Genomic DNA, 13,903 nt, shown 5'->3' on the forward strand with positions numbered 1-13,903 from the left:
TTGTATATGTTATTACCTAGAAACACATTACACACAAAGTAGATGACTGGTGTATTTCCTAAAACTGCATTCCTTGGGAAGATTTTCTTTCAGCACTGTCATAAGAACCACCATCTCCCTAATGGCCATAATGTGAGAAGTGCTAAAGAAACAGCAGTGGATAACATGGGGATCTGGGTTATGGGCTCATGTGCCTTTCTTGTGCCCTTTAGCCCTACTTCTACCTGCTCCTGGATCTGTCATTTCCATCTTGCAATGGATTGCTGCTGGGCCTGCCAGACCTTAAGAGTTGGTGGGTTTGATAGAAACCAGCTAATGATGAGCGTCTCTGGCCACAAAGTGTTGATGTTCCATGGTCAGACTTTAGTTTTTACTGAAACCCAGTACGTGACACGTCAGGAGCTATTTTTCAAATGGTGACTGATTCGCTGCTACAGATAGCATAGCCTAGCTCCAGAACCCTGGGAGTTTATGTTGGAATTTTCCCATTGGGTCTTGGCATAAGCCCCTCTGAGACTGTAAAACATATATTTGGTTTTCACACAATTTCCTGGCATACAACTCCTCAAATCTTTAGTATCTCTAAAGTGATGTCTTTCTGTATGCTAATAAGTGACTGATGGAAAGCAGTCCCTAGGTAGCTTAAGGGTAGGGGCTGGTCACTGGAAAGACCAAGGCTTGATTAGAGGGTGGGGACTTTCGGCCTACTCTCAACCACTGGGAAAGAGAAAGGGACAGAAGGTTAAGTTGATTACCAATGGCCGATGAGGTAATCAATCAATCCTGTGTAATGAGGCCTTCATAAAAACTCAAAAGGGCATGTTTCAAAAAGCTTTCAAATAGTGAAACCCATGGAGGTTCTTAGAGGATGGTACACCCAGCGGGGGAGGCGTGGAAGCTCTGTGACCCTTCCCTCATACCTAACCGTACGCATCTTTTCATCTGTATCCTCTGTAATATCCTTTATAATAGATTGGTGAATGTAAGTAGGTGTTTCCCTGAGTTTCAGGAACTGTTCTAGCAAATTAATCTAACCCAAGGAGGGGAGTGTGGGATCCCTGATTTATAAGCCAGTTGGTCAGAAGCACAGGTATAACAACCTGGAGCTTGAGATTGGTGTCTGAAGGCTGCATGGAGTGGGGCGATGGGTGGCAGTCTTGGGCATTGACTCCTTACCCTGTGGGATCTGATGCTATATCTAAGCAGATAGAATAAGAACAGAACTGAATTAGAGGACACCTAAAGGGTGCCTGCTGCAGAATTGCTTGCTTGCTTGTTGGTGGAGAGAAATTCCCAAACATTTGGTCACAGAAGTGTTCTATGTTGGTTGTTATTGCTGACTGAGAGAATAAATACTTGCGAGTGTGTTTTAGTCCACTCACAGCCCCACACAGCATCTTCCCAAATCAGAGACATCTCTACTAGCATAGAATTTGCTGATTCACATGGTTCAAGCTGAAGGAATATTTGTACCCAGTCTGGACCTACTGCAGTGCTTTTTACTTTGGTGGGCCCCATGCAAAGCTGGAAGCCTTCCTTGCCACCCAGTAAATGTGTTGGAGCAGTATTACCATGTGTGGAATATTAGTCTTCCAAAACCAAAAAGAATACAAGGCACTGTGCTTTCTTCTTAGTGGTAGAAAGCTTGTGACACAATAATGTGTCCTTGATTTTGGAGGGGATGTCCTATAATACCCTAGACCCTGGATCAGCAAACTTTTCCTACAAAGGGTCAAAGGGCAAATATTTTAGGCTTTGTGGACCAAATAGTCTTTGTTTCAACTGCTAACTCTGCCATTATAACATAAAAACAACCACAGACAATATATAAGCAAATAAGCTTATTTATTTATTATTTATTTGCTTATTTATTTATGTATTTATTGTAAATAAAACTTTATTTACAAAAACAAGTGGTGGGACAGATTTCACCAATCTCCGTCCTAGACCACCAGACTGCTAGAAATATCACTAACGTGGTGGGGCTTTGATCGGCTTATCCACCATTCTTCAGAGTATAAGTGTCACTTCTTGGTCATCCAGTCCAATTAATATGATCTCATGGGTTTAATGGACAAATGTGATGTCCTGTGGGACGTCCTGATAGTCCTGGTCCCATATACAAAGGCTAGAAAATTTAATGTCTTCCTGGGGCAAGACCATAAATGTACACAACTGTCCATTCATGTGAGTGGAAACTTCTTCTTTTCTTGTTTGTTGATTTGACAATTGGATGAGTTTGATCCAGCACCCATGTATAATCTTCCAGCTTTTACAGATATTGGCTGGGCCTTTGCCACTCTTTTGGCCTGTGGTCTCCCTTCCTTCCTTAGCAAGCCCATCATGTTTCTGGCTGGTGTACAGTGTGACTTACTCTATTTACAGATCTGGTGGTCAGGAGGTGGGAATAGATCCCAAGGGGGCATGTGTTTCCTTGTAGACAGAAGTTTCTGCATTGTCTTCAAGCAAGAGGGGCACTGCTAGCTTTTAACAGGGAGAAACAGGCCAGTACTGCAGGCCCAGAAAATTCAGGGAAAGCTGAGGATGCAAGATTTCAAGTGCCTCAGTCAGGACCCTGACCTTAGTTGACAGAGCTATTAAGGGTGGAGAATTCAATTTTCCTTGGAGCTCTGCTATTCTTATAATTAAGACCTGGATCTGAGCCTAGGCTTTTTCTGCTATCTAGATGTATACTGTCTACATGTGCTGCCAAGGAGGCCCTCTTGCATTCATGCTCCACTTTATATTAATCATCCTCCACTTTTCATTGCCTTTCTTAATGTATTAATGGTCCCCAGTGACACCCATCCAAATTCCAAAGTGCTTCTAATAACCATTTCCCTCACACCTCTCAAGCATTTGAGACTTTTGCCCCTGCCAGTGTATTGCTTTCTCCAGTATCTTATCCCACTTCACCTCTGCAGACAGTTTTAACAATTGCGTGGTTGCAGCATTCCAAAGGCTCACTGCCAGTGAGCCAGTGGGTGATCCAGCTCCAAAATCCCATTTTAGAGTCTCCTTCCTGGAACCACTCCTGGTATCACAGTCAGCTTCCCCATGAAAAATACAGGAAGACTCTGAGATTGTCATGCAGGAGGCACCACAGCATCTTTAAAAAGAGCTTTAGCCCCCATTTTGTGGCCACAGAGAAAACATGATCATATATTGAGGCTAGCAGGGTGAAGGGTGGAACGAGCCTGAGGCCTGATGCCATCACAGAATTGGCAATTCCATCCTGTGATAGCCTATTTCTTAAGCTTCTTAAGCAAACACAATGTCCTTTCTGTTTAAGATAGTCTTAGGTATTCAGTTACTTGCTGCCAAAGGCATTCTAGCTCATGCATGATCTCAGTTAATGCTTGGTTACCCTGTGCACTGTGAGGTAGGTGTTTTTATTATTCCCATTTCATAAACAAGAGACCTTAAGCTTAGAGAGTACTTGTTCAAGGTTACACAGCTAGAAATTGGTGAGGCCCAGTCTAAACCTTAGCACTATCTGCATCCCAAGTCCATGCTCTTTAACCTTTTATAAACATCTGTGTGACAATTGATCAAACTGGGAGGGGATGGTCTATCTCCCAGATCTGAAGGAGAGAGTAGCTTATGTATAGCTAAGATCCACATACACCAGAAGAGCTACGCTTAAGAAGCTCACTGACACCTTACTTGGTGTACTGGGTTGAATACACCAAGTATTGGCCCTCAAAACAGAAGTTCATGTCTTCATTGTCAGAACCTGCAAATTTGACCTTATGTGGAGCAAAGATCTTTGCAGATGTCATTAAGGATCTTGAGATGAAGAGATCACCCTGGGTTATCCAGGTGGGCCCCAAATCCAAACAAGTGTCCTTATAAGAGTCATACAGGGAAGACCTGACAGACAGAAGGAGGTGGAGGCAAGGTGGCCGTGACAGCAGAGGCTAGAGTGATGCAGCTGTGAGTCAAGGAACCCCTGAAGGCATGAGAAGCTGGACGAGGGAAAACAGAATCTCCCCTGGAGTCTCTGGAGGTAGCACGACACTGCCCACACCTTGGTTTTGGACTCTGGACCGCAGAACTATGAGGGAATAAATCTATTGTTTTGCACCACCAAGTTCATGGTAATTTGTTATGGCAGCCTCAGTAACTAATACACCTGGGATCCTTGTCCTTATTTCTGGCTAGTTTTTTTTTTCTTATGTAAAGGGGGTAGTATGCCTTCTAAGTTTGGTTGAATATATTCCTCATGTGGCAAATTTCTGTTGGAATCCTTTATATTTTAAAGATAATGTGTGAACTACTTCCTTAGCAGAGGTGGAGGCACCTGTAGTGACATGAATGAACATTTTTCTGGGAAGAAGGTCCAGATCCATTATATTCTCAACAGGGTCTTGATAAGCTCCAAAAAATTAAGAATTTCTGAGAGGGAGCCTGGGCAAAAGGAAGAATGAGAGGTAGCTGAGCTCTAAGAGAAATGAGTGCTAAGACTGTGAAAAATACAGAGATGAAGTTTCAAGTATGTGGAAGCCAGAAGGGTCCTGTGTATCTGGTGAGAAGGCTTCAAGTCTCTCTCTTTGGGAAGAAGCTTTGGCTTCCTCATGAGTGCAGGCAGGAAAGCAGAAGTTGTAAAGGTCTAGCAAAGGTGACTGCAAAGGGCCAACTCCACACAGCTCAGAGTCTAGAGGAGAGGAAATGCTCTTTCTGGACAAAGTATAAAGAGGTTACAAAAAAGTTGAAATTTCTCTAGTTAAAATCTGCAGGTGATTGAAGAAGGTAAATTCTGTTTCAATGACAAATCAGAAAATGCTGTCTCAACAGACTTATTATGTTTCTATATTGGGGTAGAAAAAAGAGAAGATAACACTGGTTTCTAAAAATAAGGAATGGCATGAACTTAAGTCTGACTCTAAAAAGGAAAAGGAAAACGAATGAGATATATTTTCTGAGTCTGTCACTATGAAAATTATGAGATGAAATTTAAAGAATATGGAACAAATCTTAGGCAGAATCTTGGCTGCCAAAACCACAAGCCCCACATGACAGCCTGCTCCATTGAATGCCATGGAAACCGCCTCCCCAGCAGCAGGTGGGCTTGGAATCACCAGCATGATTCCTCCATGAAAACACTTGAGATAGGGTTGGGGTAAGCAGAGAGAGAGGGAGAGAGAGAGATCGGGGGAGAAGGGGGAGAGTGTTGTAAGGGCAGCTCTGCTTCTCAGAGAACTGGAACTGAACCCCTGGAGCCTTCCTAGCAAAATCATGAACTGTTTTTTAAAACAAATTACCTCACAGGTGTTTACAGTTCGGGTCTGCCTGCCCGTCTGCCAAACTGAAAGGAACAGGTGAAACCTAAACCTGGTTTTCAGCACCATCATTCACAATTCTAACAGGGAAACATCCTTCACAACACAAGAACTTGCTCCTTGAAAATTTCAAATGCTACAGGCTTTCCTGCCACATACCCGGGATATAACATCCAATAGCTCATTTGCAATCTATTGCACTAAATGTGCTAAGAGCTCAGGAGAAGCAAAATGCACATATGTATAAATGGGCCATGATTCTGCCTAAAGATGCCGCTCTAACATGGGTTTCTCTGAAGCAAAGCCAGTGTTCCTAAAACTTACAAGAATATGAGAACATCAAGTAAGAAAGGCCTAATTAAGTTGGGGTTTTTGTTTTGTTTTGTTTTTTGTTTTTGAAAAGTCATGTTAGTCTCTTTCCTCTTGGAACAGAATTAACAAATTCGCAGAGGAATAAAATGTACCAGTCATGTGGCCAGGTAAGTTACATGATGCAAAAACACATTTTGTGACATGAGTATTCAGTGTAGCACAACACTTTCCTCATCAAATTATTTCATTGTTCTTATCCCACGTTAATTTCCAAACAGGCACTCGCTTGTGAATGGCCTCCAGCATCTTGTAGGGTTTGCTGCTCTCAACACCTCCCATCTCTTGCCTGACCCAGAGGCCAATGATGGCTTTTCTATGTGGGTCTAATAACAAAGGAAAAGGCAGCACATTTATTACACGTTCATATAAACAAACATGTATATATAAACGTATATATTCAACAAACACATATATATAAATATCTATGTGTCAGGCCAAATACTACCATGGCACTTGACAAGCATTGACCCATTTAATCCTCAAAAGACCTGCGAGGAAGGTTTTCTTTTCACCTCCATTTTACAGACGAGGCAACTTGTCTTAGACTTACTGAGAGGTGGAGCCAGGATTTAAATGAGTTTGTGCAATTAACCACTATATGACGCAACCTTAAGTAGTGGTATTATAAACGTGAATGAAGCTGTATTAACAAATAATATGAAGGGCTCATATGAACGCATTTCTTAAAAATGGAGATTTTATTTTATTTTTTTAAAGAAATTTTTTTAATGGAAAAGGTTATCTAGAATGTTCATGTGGACAGGTTTTCATCATGGGTTTCTAAAGTTATAATTTGTGAAGCTTTATTATAGGTATACAATGGTAGTGTTAGTAAATTGATATAATCAGCCCTCAAATCTGTATGCATCTTTAAATCATCAGCTATATTTGCTTCTCTGATTGTAAAAGAAATAATTGTTGATATTTGGAAGATTCAGAAAGGTACATAAAAAACACTCATAATCCCATCATCCAGAAATCGTCATTGCTGATATTTTCACTTATATACTCACTAATATAGTTTTCTTTCTATGTGTACATCTACCCTTCTGTATATTGGCTTAACATTTATTAAATGTGATATTTTGTGCACATAAGGGATGCATTATTCAAAGAAAAACAATTTATACTCTTTTTCAGTACCCTTATATGTACTAAATATTATCTAAGGATTGAAAAAGTTTAAAATCAATACATTAAGATCACAGAAGTACTACAAGAGTGGAAAGAAATCATCAGGGATATGCTAGAGCATTCTTAACATCCAAATATTCAGTCAAATGAAGTAACAATGGTGATATTTTTCAATACAATTTTATTTCCTTTTCTGCATTACTTAGGAGCATCAGTAGGATGAAAATAGTGTTTGTTTTTTAAAGCTGTGCACAAATTAATTGATATGACACACCCATTAATTCATGATTATCTTCTTAATGAATTGATTCTAAAGCTTCTTGAAGCTAGGAAGGCATAAGACAACCAAAAAGAAATACTGATGTATAACTGTTGTAATACTGCTCAGCATTTTGAAAGTAAACTATAGCCATAAAGCATGTTATAATCACTAATAAGGTAATCCACAGAATGCCTTGCTGAGCTGGGTGTAGAAGAAATAAATTGTTCCGTATTGGAGGAAAGTGAACACTATAAATCAATATACTAGTGTGAAATTTTGCATGGCTACATGCTATACTTTCCAGCATCACAAATGACTTAAGGAATTCCTCAGCTGAGAGTGGACTCCTACTGGTGGCCACAATGTCACAGGCTTGAAGACAACTTCCTCTTGACTGTACCAGTAATTTTGCCATATGGATTGTCTAATGGCAGCAAGACCTGTAGAAAAACCACATGGTAACTTAAGAGACATTAAAACAGTTCTCTCCTCCTTTCTAAGAATCAATTATTAAAACAACAAAAACAACAACTTGCTAAACAGGAAAATGTATATGTCCTCCAGTAAAGTTACTTCAAGCATGGTAATGCCTTACTATTCTGGCAATAGTTGAGAGATGAGTCAATTTTCTAGAAAATTTAAAAGGTTTTGAAAAATGTTACTCATCGAGATAGAAATATTTCTAAAATGCATTCCATATCTCTGCTTTTTAAATGCAGTGTATTGAACACAATTGACCTTTTCTTGGTGACTCACTTTGGCCATGAGTCATTGCCCAGTGCTGTAGGATCACCATGCCCTCAGCAGTGTCTGAGGTCTGCAGGGCTGTTCACTCAATTCTAAATGGCTCCAGACAGCCGTGCTTTTGGAGTTCTTCCACCTTCCCACCCTGTCATTTGTCACTCCTCTGCTGGTTCCAATGTGTCTAACTTCCTGTTTCTCATGTGCTATGTTCACTTTGTACACACCTGCTGGGTGAGAGTCCAAGAGTGGCCCCAGCCATTCTCAAAGTACAGACACAAGGACAGCTTGTTCAGCCACTCAGGCGCCTTTTTATGCAGAGCCCTGATCCAAAGGAACTCAGGCCTTCCTGCCTTCAAGTCCCCAGCTGGGCTCCATGAGGGAGCTGTGAGTCTGACTTCCTAGAGGGAAGAACCCTGTGGCCGCGGCCTCCCAGCGTGCTGGGATTAGTGCAGACCTGAGGTGTGAGGGGGGCTCAGGAGACCTCCTCTCTTTGCCAGGGGTCCTGAGCTAAACACTACTCCAGCCAAGGTACCTGATGCTTTTTTCTAGTTAGGGTCCATTCGTTTTGCCTCTGATGGACTTAGACAGGATTACTTTCAGGTCCCTAAGCAACCCAGAACTCTAGATCACCTATGCCGGGTACCTAAGCATGACTTTTGTTTCCAGATGTGACTCCCCAGCCTCCACCTGCAGCTGATGGTGGCCAAAGCCTGCCAGAGGCCACCCACATTACTTACAAAACAGAAAGGAGGTACCTGGCCTGAAGGATTGTGAGGCTCCCGGGGTACCAGGGGCAGAATGTAGGACCTTCTGAAGACCCATTCATTAGCCTTTATCCACCAAAGGATATGAGTCTATGGGAGCAGAGCCATGCTAATAGATAGCTCCTTCCCTATCTCGGTCCCCAACACATACTGAAAGAAGATACTCAAAATAATGTTTTCTAGATTATAGAAGTGTGTGGGAAGCTGAAGCAAATTGAGAAATCTTATCATCTTGAATGTAGTCCAGGAGGGAAGAATTGTTCTGATCTCCCAAGAACTGACCACACCAGGACACCAGTAAGGAGTTCAGGCTGTCTAGTCAGACACGATGAGTGTTTTAACCTTCTGCCATAGCTTAAAAAAAAGTTAGGAGAAATGCTTTTTCCAAGACAAACTGTTCTTTTAAAAAATTAATTTCCTCGTTTTTTACCTTCTGCAATTGCAATTAGAAACAAAAATACTCTTTCATCTTTTCCTGTGTATATTTCATGCCACTGAATTGACTACTTAATCAAAAGGTAGGAATGATAGAAGAAAGCAAAAATAGAATCTTCTTTTTCTCCTCATTGCCTCATGATGGAGGAATAATGAAGTTGTGAGGCACTTTTCTGAGAAGCAGATCTCAGAGCCGTTTCCTTGGGCACACACTGTTCCTTCTCTGTCTTTTCCTCTCTACAGCTTCCAACCTTATATAAGCATTCATCCACTTCAAGGGCACTCCGACCTCAGGCATTGAAAGTCCCAGAATTGAAGAGGGCTCTAATCACTGGCAACTATAAATATTCCCCAAAGCAACAGTTGCTAAGAGTTTTATTCAGTGACATTATCATCCCAGGTTTATAAAAGGGAGGCAGAAGTGGGTGGGTCAGATATGTGATTTAAATATATTTAAAGTTCTCTTACCTCTTCCTTGTTGATCAGACCCATTTTGGACATGTCTATGTTGAAGTAGTGAATGTTTGGCAGGCTGATTTCCATATCTTCTATCTGGAATCCACAGTGGTATGCATCACATTAGGAGCTGCAAGCCTCCATCTGTGTCGCTCCAGCCATCCTCGCCCTCCCCTACCCTTGTGCCCATTACTCAGGTTCTCTCTCCAATTTGGAGACATGCTCTGATGTTCCTCTACTGCCCAACACTGTTCTCTCCTGCTAGTTCTGTGATTAGATGATGGGTTCACCCTTCTCCCCCTCAGTGTACAAAATGTGTTTTTCTGAAAAGAAAGGGCTCCTCGACTCAGAAATCTGGGAGACCTCTTTGACATCCACCTGGCCTCCAGTTACTGGCCAGTCAACTTTCTAAATTCCTCCTTATTCCACTCCCTCCTTTCCAGGCCGGCACCTAACATTTACAGGCCTTGCGGTAATAATTGGAGATCCACATACCAAATGTATAAAGATTTTAAAGTTACATAAATCAAGCTAAATTTTTTTAAGTGAAATATGTTTTACTCTTCTAACTTGACAAACATACCCTTCATAACAACCTAGAAAGCCAGGTATTAATTTAAAATTCTCTGACTTGTTGGAGTACCACGCCAGAGCATGGCAGCATGGGAAGAGCCAGACCCTTGCCTACGCCCATCCCACCTTCTCTCTTGGACTCACATGGGTAGACACTCCAGCTTGTATGTCAAGCACCACCCATACCTCCTGCAAACATCTGCTTTGTTTGCCTACTCTCAGGCCTAAACGTGAACACCAACAGCATGATCCACCCTCTGGAAGACAGACCTCAAGAAGCGATTTGTCCAGGTTCCAGAAGTAGGCTCAGGGCTATTTGGACAGGAAATTCTGGAGAATACATGGGCCTCTGCAGGGTATGTTACTGTGGCCCCACTGACTCTTCACCCAGTGGAGGGAGGCCTAGCCATAGGAAGGTGTGAAGAGGGCCTCTAAAGTGCTGAGCTGTGGCCGGAGTCCCACTTTCCCAGGTCTAAGGGTGGTATTCCTCCTTTCTAGCCCCACCATGGCCCAGATTCTCCTTGCAAGATTCTGAAATAGATCCCAACACATCTGCTTGCCTGTGGATCATCAACCTTTTAATTCATCACATTTCTGTCAGAGTGATTTTTCTAGAGTCCAAATCTGGCACAAAACATCCTGCTTAAACTCCTCAGTGGCTCCCAGAAGCCTTCAGGATATTTATCTATAAGTAAGCCTGCAAAGGCCCTCTTGACTGGCTGCTGTGGTTCCTGCCTCATCTCTAGGCACATGGAAAGCCTATAATTCATTCATATATATTCATTCACATGTGGTAGACTCAACAGTAAACGACTGTATCATGCTATCTCTTGTCTCCATACCTATCCTGCTGCCTCACCCTTGAGAGTAAACCCAGATAAACTCTAGACTCAAATCAAACACCCTTCCCTCTAGAAAACCTGGCTGAACCCATCTCCCATACCTGAGTTAGGTGTTTTGCTCTGTACTTTCATAATACTCTTTTCTCTATTGTATTGTTAGTTTACTTATTTTGTTTGTTCACTGAACGATGAGCTCTTTGAAGGTAGTGACTATGTCTAATTTATCTTTGTCTCCTTTGTGTGCTGCCAGAGACATAATCACCATTCAACAAACGGATGAATGAATGGGTGGGGAAGTGGGTGGATGGACAGATGGATAGATGGATGGATGGATGGATGGATGAAATCTCTCTACATCTATCTTTCATTCTCTGGTTCTCCTGAAACACAGAACCTTTGTATAATTACCCCTCTCGCTCAAGGCATTCAAGTATCCTCAATATGAGGCTTAAATCAGTGGCAGGTTGAAGGGACTCAAAAGAATTTTCAACAAAACTCAAGGACTACAACAGTGGCCTGTGTTTTCAGGTTAAACAGATTTTTCCATTTTGTGCTCTCTTCTCACTTGCTATAACAAGCTTTTGAACAACAACAGATGTCATTTTTCATGTGTCTTCCACTTTCTTATTTTAACTCTCAATTCTTTCTCAGAGCTGACAGAAGACACACATTCCCCCAATCCTCAGAATGGCAACTGACACAACATACCTCAGGAACTCGACTCAGGGAGAGCACCTGGATATCATAGAGGGTCTTCTGCACAGAGGGCGAGTACTCGCCTTTGTCATAGGGCCCAGCAAATTTCTCTAGGACAAGGTCCCGAATGGTGTCCCTAAAACACAGAGAAGGTCACTGAGGATCCTGAAACGATGGCATTTTAGGAATGTGTTAGAAAGCAAAGACACAGTGACCTGTCGCCAGAAAACGATTTTATTGATGTTTTTAGAAGAGTATCTTATAATGCTGAAAACAAAACACCTCACTTCCCATTCCCCACCACACACACCCCATTCAACAAACATACTGAGCATCACTAGACTGTCTTCATAGTTTGGCACCAGGGCCCAATGGACACTTCAGGGTAAATTTCCCATCACGTTTGAAGAACCTATAAAGAGGACTCCCAAGTATTCTCACCATCTTGCTGCTCTGCTTGGCTAGTTCCTTGAATTGTTACATTTAGGGGTTTACTCTGTGCCAGACTCTTGTGTGTTTAGGTTAGACAGATTTTTCTGTGCTAAGCATTTATGTGATGATGTCATTGAATTCTCTCAATATAGCTGAAGTAGGTACTATTATTATCCCCAATTAGAGATAAAGAATTTGAGCTTAAAAGTTACATGATCTGCTCTAAGTCTCTCTTTTTAGTAGGAGGCCCAGCCTACAGTACTATCCTGCCTCTGGCATGTTTAATTTCATGCTCTTTTCAACATAAATACATCAGGCTGCTGCTCATGGAGAGTACTTGAAATAAAAAGGAAAGAGGACTGAGGTGACATTCTCGTCATGCATTTAAAAACCTATCACATAAAAAAAGAAGCAGAGAAAAACTACACCAGTGGGAGGGAGCGCTGTGGGAGTGGGTGGTGGGGGAAGGGTATGCATGCAGATTCTAGCTTATGGTAGGGTAGAAATTGCTAACAGAGCCTTAGCAAAGGAATGAGATACTTAATCAAAAGGCAAGTTCTAAAAGTTCAGAGGCCTAATTACTCCCTGTCAGGTTATTATAATAATCATACCTTTATGTTGTGAGTTGTCAGAATCAAAATGGAATCACCTGTGTCAGATTCCAATGAAATAAATAAATAAAACCAGGAAGCTGAGGGAGGGCTCTCACACACACACGGCTGTAAGAACTATTGCAAAGACTCTCTGAAGGGCTCTTAGGTATATATGCTTGTAACAAGCATTTTGCCAAGGACTTTTCAAACTGCGGCTTGCAACGTGAGTCACAAAGACAGCTAGCAGGATGTACAAGAACACTTGCCTGACACAGTCTCCACTAATGAGCTGGCGTTAACTACTGCGATAGCCACTGTAACCAGTGTTCTCTTTGTCTCAAAACAAATGACGTACACTTTTTCCTTTTGCTTTTAAAAGCTTCCCCTTGCCTCAACCTCTTAGGATATACCTATGGTTCCTGCAGCCCACAAATTTGCAGATTCCCTGTGTGTTCCTAAATAAATTCATTATCTTTGGAGAATCTATCTCAGTTTGTTATTTCACTTGACAATATTTTTAAAGCATTTACAACTTATGAAATGCTTTTATGAACATCATGTCATTTTTAGTTTAGCCTAGATTGACCAATTATCCCAGCTTGCCTGGAACCAAGAGGTTTCTTGACATGTGGGACTTTCAGTATTAAAATCAGGAAAGTCCCTGACAAATGGGAACAAGCTGGTCACCCTTGTTTAGCCCTCTCTGCATCACCATAAGGTAGTAAGGCCAGATATTCTTTTCATCTGATGCAGTGTTTCTTCAAGTGTGGTCCCCAGTCTAGTAGCATCTGCATCCCCTGGGAGTTTGTAAGAAATGCACATTCTTGGGCCTCACCTCAGTCCTAAGAATCAGAATCTCTGGGGATGGGCCCAGCAAGCTTCATTTTCTGATTCTGTGTGATTCTGATGCACATGCATGTTTGAGAACCACCAATTTAATAAACTGAATAAACAGAAGAGATTTCTGAATAGTGGGAGGGGAGGTTGAGTTGAATGGCCTCTAAGTTTCCCTTTCAGATCTAAGACGCTATGAAGTCTGTGCCCCTGGGACAAGGGCAGACACACTTGCACATGTTCATACCAGGTAGCCTCAAAGTCCACATCTCTGCACTGGTGGTAGCGCCACTTGCAGTACACTTGTGTGGCAAAGCATCGGTCCTTCACCTCAGGGAGGGTGGTAAACTGGTCCTTGATGAAACCTTCAAATCCAGACTGGGTTGTTTTCAAGACCTTGAGGTCTTTGATTCCAGAATGAATAACTGGGGGTCCTGTTTCAAGTAGAAGGTCAGGAGTGGATTAGGTAATAAACAAAACAGTG

General features: G+C 41.9%; 2 protein-coding genes across 6 annotated transcripts in view; one reads left to right on the top strand and one right to left on the bottom strand.

Moving 5' to 3' along the window:
• SAMD13 (sterile alpha motif domain containing 13) overlaps positions 1–13,903 on the top strand; it is a 73,414-nt gene that overhangs the window by 52,184 nt on the left and 7,327 nt on the right. The gene's annotated exons all lie outside the window — the stretch shown is intronic.
• LOC100397154 (uricase) overlaps positions 6,955–13,903 on the bottom strand; it is a 110,073-nt gene continuing 103,124 nt past the window's right edge. For all 5 annotated transcript variants that reach the window (XM_035252007.3, XM_078332333.1, XM_078332332.1 and 2 more), the window contains 4 exons: positions 13,667–13,853; positions 11,573–11,696; positions 9,462–9,545; positions 6,955–7,490 (listed from right to left, as the gene is read on the bottom strand). In XM_035252007.3, coding sequence (XP_035107898.3) covers positions 7,416–7,490; positions 9,462–9,545; positions 11,573–11,696; positions 13,667–13,853 — 470 coding nt within the window. In that variant the 3' untranslated portion in view covers positions 6,955–7,415. The remainder of the gene's footprint in view (positions 7,491–9,461; positions 9,546–11,572; positions 11,697–13,666; positions 13,854–13,903) is intronic.

Source organism: Callithrix jacchus, chromosome 7 (genome assembly GCF_049354715.1).
Source record: "Callithrix jacchus isolate 240 chromosome 7, calJac240_pri, whole genome shotgun sequence".
NCBI lineage: Eukaryota > Metazoa > Chordata > Mammalia > Primates > Cebidae > Callithrix > Callithrix jacchus.